The following is a 9,063-nucleotide window of genomic DNA, read 5'->3' as shown; positions in this document are numbered from 1 at the left end:
ACTATACATATCAATGATGTCATAGAACAATATAGTTCAATTTTTACCTAACCAAATCATCTCAGTTATAGTTAATAGTTTTAAACCACATTCTTCTCCTTTGGAGATGCTCTAAGACTATCAATTACTATACATATCAATGATGTCATAGAACAATATGGTTCAATTTTTACCTAACCAAACCATCTCAGTTATAGTTAATAGTTTAAAACCACATTCTTCTCTTTTTAGTAATTATCTTCACTTGTAAGTTAGGTCAATTCTTGTTAAAAAACGAATTTGAACCATATTATTGCTAATTCATTGTGAGGCTTAGCCCATTTCTTCACCCCTTAATGTAGATAATATAGTATGTTAAAAACAAAAAAACCACATTCTTTTCTACAATCCCAAATTTACAAATAAAAGATGATATGTAAAGATAAATAAACTAAGAAGGGGATGATTTAGTTTGTATGAAGTGATTTAAAGGCGACCAACACCCTGGACGAACCGAACCAATACACCTTGGTTCGGTTTGATTGTGAAAGCACTCGAAATTTTCGATAATCAAAACCAACCAAACTAACAATTTCGATTTGAATTTGGGCAGTTCAACCAGTTTGTTGTATGATAGGTGAGTTCACTTTTATAACAATTATAGATGGTAGGTCACATCGTTTTCTCATCCGAGAATCTAACATATGGTTGGTAGAAGCCAACAAAAGGACTACATATGCCAACTGTGCAAAGCATTGTAGTCCACAAAGTCATCTTTCACAATTTTCTTTTTTTTAGCAAATTTATCAATAGTATTTACATGTATTCGGCATATAACGTTGTAGTATTATTTCACTCAATGTATAAAGTATATTTATTTTAAGTTAATATATTTTTTTTAAAAAAGCACCTTAGTTTTGTCTTCCACTCATATTTATGTGACAAAATAACATTACTTGATCGTGCTCGTGTTCGGTAAACAAAAATTTCTCCAATTTTACATACACCAACTACTCGGACCAAGTAACTCAAATTTATTACCCAAAAACGAATAATGATGGAAAAATATATAAAATACAAGATGTTATAACGCTTTAATTGAAAAAATAGATATTTTTAAATACAATTAGCATTTGCCTACACACTTTGTGTGTATGAACATATTTTTTTTTTTAAATGAGAAGGAGAGAGGGAGGGAGTTGGAGGTTTTTGTTTTGTTTTGTTTTTTTTTTTTTAATATTGAAGGTATTTTAACATCATCGGTAGGTGAGGCTTCGGTTCTTTTGGTTGACAAAGAAGATTCCATTAATTAATAGAGATTATATCATTTTTTATGGAAATTCAAGTGAAAATTACAAGAGAAATCTGACGTCATTCACCTAAAACAGCCGTATAAGGAGAGGAAAGCAAGAGCCTTGTCTTTCTTCTTCCACTGGAACATTCAGCAGAAAATTCGGGCAAATTTATAAATAAATAAAAAAAAAAAAAAAAAAAACCCTTTGAGCTGAAAAGCTCACTCCTTCCTCTCAGTCTATCAGGTAATATAATTCCTTATCACTCCCTTCCTTCTCTTCTCGAATTATTTTGGACATATTTAATCTTTGTTTTACTGTTAGTTCATAATATTTTGCACCATGAAATCTCCAATCAGTTGTATGAAATTCTCAATCGTTTGACTCTCTGCATGTTATTATTATGTTGATCAAACACTAATCTTTCATTTGTTTGTTGGATTAAGTAGCCAAATTAATTTGGGTTTTCATCTTACAGCTGAAATTTTAATAAAATATTATGTGAAATCAACAGATTATGGTATTGTGAATTGTTTCAGTTCTGCTTAATTGTGTAATTTGAAAGAGTAACAAGTATTTGGTGGCTTGGTTCTGTGATTTTCCATTTTCTGGTGGCTCAAGTGTTTCCTTTTTGTGTCTTATGTTTTGGCTTATTATCTGGTATTCAGGTGAGTTTTAGCAGAATTGGATTGATTTTGATGAAGACAAATATAGGTTGCTTTGTATTTTTGTTTTAGTTTCTGCAGGAGTTTCTGGGACAATGTTGTATACTCGCGAGAACTAACAAAGTTAATCGTTCTGTTTATATCGTCTCATTAGAGTGTCTTGTTTCTTTAAGCTAGAACAAGTTGGGAAGAATTTGTTTTGGTATGTTGCGATTTGCAATGTTGAAGTTAGTTTGTGCCCTGGTTCCTTGCAAAGACTTAAACCCGAGGACCACTTTCTATCCATTATAATCTAGTCTTTTACTATAAACATTTTATGGTTGTTTCTTTGTTCAATGTAAAAGAGTAAAGTAATTGTGATCCTTGTTTTCTTTTCAAGCAAGGTAAACTATAAATGCTCGGTTTTAAAAAACTGTAAGTTAACCTTCAAATAATGTGAATCCTTCGCCTTGTCTAATGTTCTATTCTGCCTGTCTTTGTTCCTTCCTTTCTGCTTGATTCAAGTGACTCCTTTTGTCATTTCATTGTTCATTCATCTTCCTTCCATGAGTTTCTTTTTCCAATTCGCCCCTTTTGGATGATGGATTGGTTCTTTCAATAGCTTCGGGACATTCGTTGAGTCTTTGAATTTTTATGACATAACTACGTATCTGCCTCTTGTATAGACTTCAGGCTGATTTAAGGGTTTATTCTTCTTTTGGAATGTGCCTTTGAAAAACGTTGTATTTTTTCGTTAACTTAAATATGGCCTTGTTCTAAATGAAAATTAGTTCATTTTGTTGGTTTGCTTATTGAAGTAATGTGTTATGTTTTTGGTCCTTGCAGTGCAGAACCCTAATGACAGATAACAATCAAAATGACAGTTTAATGTCAGTTGATAGTTCGTTCGGAAAGCTTCCTGATCATTTGCTAATAGAAATTTTCATCCGAGTTCCTGTCTCAGAGTGGGCACAAATCTCCTGTGTTAAAAAACAGTGGGCCAATTTGTTTCGCGGAGAATTCTTGTGGCAAGCTGCTATTGCTATGACATTTCCTTTGGCTAGCCAAGCTAAAAGGTGGCCGGGACCTATCCCTCGAGGATTGAACAAGAGGTATAATAGCATTTCTACTTCCAGTTTTTGTCCAATCTTGGTTCTTTCTTTCTATCCTTAACTTTTCAATCCCACTTTTTTTTTCTCTCCTTTTGTAATTCCTTTCGTCGGAGTTTTTATATTTTGTTGTTTGAAAAAAAAAAAAAAAAAGCACTATAATCACTGAAGATATAATCATTGCCTTAAGGACAAATTCCTTTTCTTGTTTTAACTTCCCGCTTGAAAATAAACCAAACAACAACTTTTGGCCTAGCTTGATTTGTTGGCATCTTATTTAAAGATCATGTTATGACTTGTGTCTTGATGTTTGTGGATTCATATCTTAAACCGGTGGCTCTTACTGTCCCCTAGGTGCTGATTTGATGCGTGTGCTTTTCGTCAAATATCCATGCATTATATTCTGCTAAGGCACTGGCAATTTTCGCAGGAGATTTGAAGCTTTATATGTCGGTAAACATATCTTTGCTCTAGATGGTGAGATTGATGAGATCGTAGGCCATAGTTATTTGTTTCTAAAAGAGCAGCTTGAGCATTCAACCATGCCACCCTCTTCCACTATACTGCACGGAACCCTCATAGGTGCGTTTCAAATTTCACTTCTCTTTCGTGCTTTCTCTAGTCTGCCTTTATAAACTAGGAACTGAAAATTATTCTGTGAAATGAATATTTATGATTTGAGTACTGATCCTCGATCTCGAATTTGATGAACAAAAGTTAATATAAGCTAGTTAATCTTTCTTTTGCAGCTAACTTGTTGACATGTTCAAAACATTTACTTTACATAACACGTAAGTGTAGAAGTTGACAGCCTCAAATTGTATGCCATTTAATGGAACGCATCTTGAACCTTTTATCGTTTACTGTCACGTGACATGGATAGTACATATTGCATACCAAATCCAATGGGGAATTTCATTGCTGACGCTTAGTTAAATTAATACCAGGCTGTAAATCTCATACGACCTCCTGACCTGGGATTACTGTGTGTTTTAGCAGATCAGTTTATTGCTTGTGGGAAATCGAGAGACATGGCTCATGATCTTGCTTCCCAGATCTGGCTGGCTGTTCTTGACAATTTAGAGGAAAACGAGCAAACTTTTCAATTACTGAAACGTCTTGCACAAGAAGCCGATGTAAGCTTATAAAGTTATACTAATTGCTATACTTGCTATAAGTAATGTCGAAATGCAGAGCATACAAACATGAATAAGCATATATTGTTGCTGCAACATGTTTATTTACTTTGACGCCGTGGTGCTAATAGATTCCGAATGAGCAGGTTTTTCTTCTGTACCCGTACTCAAGATCAATCAAAGTCCAATGGAGGGTGTTTGAAAAACTCTTCACAGATTTTCGCGACTGCTTCAATGATGTAGATTACTATGATGTGTTGGCTTGTGCGAAGAACAAGTTTCAGCCAATACCATCGACTTGGCTAGGTTACTGATCAACCTCAAATGTACCTATTTCAGCTTAATCACGAGTACATTTGTATATATGGAAGTCACTATTGCCTGTGCCTTGCGGGCTATCTCATCTTGAAGAAAACCGCCGTGGCTGTACCATGCTTGATAGGAAAGAAACTGATTATATTTGTACTGTTAATAGGTGCATGATTCAATGTGAAAAAGAATGCCCATGCGACTTTTTTCTTTTCATTGTGAAAACGCCCATATTACTAAGGATAATACTTGCATATCCCACTAGTGCATGTCCTGAATAATGGTTTACCTTGCCCACCTTAATTTTGTGCTCAGGGTTCAAGGGGGGACACTTTGAGCTTGGCTTCGAGTGTCGGGTTTTCTACCCCCTTGTACTTCCTGTATGTTTTTTCGGTTGTTTGCCTGTTGTTTGGCTTTTGTTGTACTCTTTGGCATCTCTTGCCCTGGTTAATACATTTCCAGTATCCAAAAAAATAAAAAAATACTTGCATATCTCAGCTCTTGCGAACAACGTGTTTTTACCATAAAGATTTTATAATTAGAATTATTCAGTTTGTTAATCTTCATTTAAAGATCAATCCTACAAAACAATTATTCAAATCAAAGATCCAAAATTTTGAGTGTATTACTATTCTTTTCCCATTTTCCAATTAAATGTATAAGATATCATCTCTATCAAATTTCAACAATTACTACTAATAATTATCTTTTGGATTTTTATCACAAATGGTCCATAAAGGTTGATCAAACTTATTATTCTGATTCCTCACTTTTAGAATCAATTAATGTCGTCCCTGACATTTACTACTCCACATCAATTTGGTCATTCCGTTAAGATTTTGTTAACTATTGTGTTAGTTTGTATGTGAGAACCACAAATCCAATAAAATGATGACACGTGGATTTACACAAAATAAATGTTTTTTTTATCACAAATGGTCCCTAACATTGATCAAACTCCTCATTTTGGTCCCTGAGTTTCAAAAATCGATAAATTTGGTCCCTCACTTTCACTATGCACATCAATTTAGTCTTTCTGTTAAAATTTCATCTATATTTTTTGTTTGTGTGCTGATGTGGTCCTAGTAATCCAATCATATGGCTCCACGTGGATTAACTATAAAATATATATATATATATATATATATATATATATTTTTAAGAGTGAATCAGTGAACGAGTATTCCGCACTGACATTTTTCTCGCATCCCACAATCCCAATTGGAAAAAAAAAATCAATCTAAATTTGATAAAATCGAATCCAAATTCAATTCAAATTTGATAGGATTATAATCAACTAGAGAGAATAAGGAGTGAGTTTAGGAAGCAAAGTATTTTAGTGGTGTGTCATGGTGTCTTCCTTTTCTTTTTTAGCATACCCTGATTAAAACGACGACTTTTGTTTAATCTTTTAGTTTGGTTTTTAGTTTCTTATTTTACTTTTAGTTTTAAATCATAAGAAAATAGTTTATTGTAGTTAATCCACGTGGCGCCATATGATTGGAAAGATTAAATTGATGTGTGGTATTGAAAGTCATGGATCAAATTTATTGATTTTTGAAACTTAAGGACTAAAATGAGGAGTTGGATCAAGGAACCATATGCAATAAAAACCCTTATTTTGTGTAATCCATGTGTCACCATTTCATTAGATTTGTAGGTCCCACATACAAAATAACAGAATAGTTGACAGAATTTTAACGGAATGACCAAATTGATGTGTGGTAGTGAATGTCAGAGATGACATTAATTGCATTAATTGATTTTGAAAGTGAGAGATCAAAATGATGAGTTTGATCAATCACAGACACCATTTGTGATAAAACCCTTATTTGTTTAGGTTCCATTTTTAGTTGAGAGGAAAGAAAAGTCACCGTTTGGTCCCTTTTTTACGCTAATAGGTTATATAATTTTTGTGCTCAATGCAATCCGTTGTAGTCTAGTTGGTCAGGATACTCGGCTCTCACCCGAGAGACCCGGGTTCAAGTCCCGGCAACGGAACCATTTTTCATGTTCTTATATTTTCAAAGATATTATGGGTTGGTCCATGTCGATATCATGGGTTGGGCCCATGTATTTTAGACCCACAGAATCATGAAATGGTAATACCCCTTGCCTATTTTTTTCTTCGAAATAGTAACTCTCCGATATTTATTTGTCATGTTCTAATTTATTTTGTAGTTGTAATTTTTCTTGGTTCTCAAAAGTTTTGAGTTTTCTGAAGTGTCATGTTTATCAAGGACTTACAAGTAACCAGTTCTCAAAATTTAAGTAGTTATTATTAACACTCTAAATTACATTGCTACCGTGTATAATGAATGGTCTGGGTTAAAGCTTAAAAACTTACCCTAGAGGATTTTAAGTCATAATTCAGAAATTTTTTTTTCCATAGTGATGGCTTAAAATTTAAGTCATTGATTATGAAAGAATGATTTTAACATAATTTTTTTAGTCTTTTAAAAATAAAATTTATGTAGATTATTCTAACTTATTTTATGAACATTTTAACTTAAAAATATTTAAGTTTCGATACATAATGAAAAATCACACCCTAGATAGATATTTTATCATTTTTTAGGTTAAATTTGAGTTAAATGAAAATTTTAATCGTTTTAGCCTTTAGATTTAAATTTGTGTCGTTGGATTTTTTTTACGATTAGATTTAATTTCATTTAATAGCAACTCTTGGATTATAAGTAAAAATAAATACAAAAAAAATTTGAGTATTACCGTTGGATCAACCAACGATCATATTTTTTGGACCGTTGATCAGCCAATGGCTCTATTTTAGAGTGGCCAACAGACCTATCCACATGAGCGCTGCCATTCTTTTGTTTGGTGTGTGGAACGCATCTCACCTATTAGTCCGAGTGAATTAAAGTCTGGCTTTATTCTTGGGTGTAATCTAACCCATAAATTTTCCCTCAAGGGTTATTAAACCCAATGATTTCAAATGGCTTGGGTAGGCCAAAGCTTAAATTTTAAGGAACTTTAACGAAAAGTTTCTGGTACTGTTCACTTTAACAAAAAAAACCATATTTTTAGATTAAAAAGTCAATCTTGGTACTATTTACTTTACATTTTATTTTATCCTTATAGTTAAAACTCAAAAATTTCAAGCCATTTTCATTAGTTTTCCTTAAATTTTAAGATTTAATCCAACCATTGGACAAGGTTTAAGTGTGATATCCCGTCCCGAAACTATCGAAACGTACATGTGAAATGACCTTTTTACCCCTAGTTTGTTACGTTATGTTTTTGGTTACTTGGTGTGGTGTTGGCAGGTGCTAGGCCACACACACACACCCTCACTGTCCCTATCCCTCTCTCAGTCTCTTTCCCTGTCTCTCTCTTTCTCCCGTGCTCCCTTTTCCCTTCCTTTTCACCATATATGTACGGACCACACCCAAAACCCCTCAAACCTTTGCAGATCGAGGGAATCAAGTACACCATCATACTCGTGAGGCTGTGAGGAGCACAGTCGTACCATTTTCAGGTAAGGTTGTAACCGTTTTCATGTCGATTCTGCAATGGCAGATTCGTGTACTGTTCATGCAAGATTAATCTAGTTAGTTTTTGGGATTTTGAAGCTTGTAGATGTGTTAGTGAGGTCCCAAGGAGCTTGGGAATGCATCGTTGGACGGAATTGGACGTCAGACTAGCCTGGTTCGAGTTTGACCAGTGTTGGTAATTGGTGACAGGTGAGTTCTCGTGAGTTTTAGTCCTTAAAACGTATTTGGACGTGTTCTACTAGTTCTAAGGGTTAAAATGGTGCAAGAATCATGGAAAATGGTGGAAAAACGAACGAGAAAACGTCAATTGCAGGTTTTCCAGTTTCCGGCGCCGGCGACGGCGCCGGAGATTGAACGGAGAAGGAGACAGAATATTCCGTCAATTCTGACGGAATATTCCTGACGCTGTTAATGGAATCTGTCAACTTTGACGGAATATTCCTAACGGCATCAGTTGACGCCGTCAGCGTGCCAGGCACGTGCCTGCGCGTGGCCGGCGCGTGTGGCAGTGCCTTGGTCGGCGCGTGGGGGCTCGTGCGGTGGTGAAAATTTTTTCTAAAAATTCTGGTGTGTTCCTGAGGTTGTGTAGAGCACGTTGGTATATTCAATTGTCCATTTTGAGCAATGTATGAGAAGTTATTTTGAACGGATGGTTATGTGCCTTAAAATTAACGTTTTTATAGTATTTTCGCATATAGGTGACACGTATCCCGAGGACGAGCGTGCTCACGCGAGGCAGGGGGGCTACGACCCTTCCATGTACCAGTGAGTGGGCTTTTGTTTTCCGTATATACCTATATACTTATAATTCCCATAAATTTTATATAAATGCTTACTGGTTATATGCCATTCCTTTTACGTTATTAGTTAATATGCATGGTTAGTGGCATATATGATGGCATACATATTCATTCACATGTTATATATATATATATATATATATTGGTGCTGTGGAGGCACAGGTAAGTGTCAGGTAAGTATTATTTAACATTTGCATTAAATGGTGATTAGAGGTGTTTAGAGAACTCATAACCTGCACCCCCGGTGTTAGTGCTCCCGCCTAGAGTAGGGCACAGTCCTTC

General features: G+C 34.7%; 1 protein-coding gene and 1 non-coding gene across 2 annotated transcripts; both read left to right on the top strand.

Moving 5' to 3' along the window:
• The first annotated feature begins 1,356 nt into the window (after window positions 1-1,356).
• On the top strand, window positions 1,357-4,725 carry LOC103967668. The gene is made up of 5 exons (XM_009380951.3): window positions 1,357-1,517; window positions 2,762-3,027; window positions 3,455-3,606; window positions 4,024-4,160; window positions 4,307-4,725. The coding sequence occupies exons 2-5, from the start codon at window positions 2,774-2,776 to the stop codon at window positions 4,472-4,474; spliced, it is 711 nt and encodes a 236-aa protein (XP_009379226.1). The 5' UTR covers window positions 1,357-1,517; window positions 2,762-2,773; the 3' UTR covers window positions 4,475-4,725.
• A 1,672-nt stretch (window positions 4,726-6,397) lies between these two features.
• TRNAE-CUC lies at window positions 6,398-6,470 on the top strand. The gene has a single exon. It is a non-coding gene; the product is annotated as a tRNA-Glu (tRNA).
• Window positions 6,471-9,063: the final 2,593 nt, after the last annotated feature.

The sequence above is a fragment of a genome, unplaced genomic scaffold, assembly GCF_019419815.1.
Source record: "Pyrus x bretschneideri cultivar Hongxiangsu unplaced genomic scaffold, Pyrus_bretschneideri_v1 Contig61, whole genome shotgun sequence".
Taxonomy (NCBI): Eukaryota; Viridiplantae; Streptophyta; class Magnoliopsida; order Rosales; family Rosaceae; genus Pyrus; species Pyrus x bretschneideri.
This window is presented reverse-complemented; position numbering and strand designations above follow the sequence as displayed.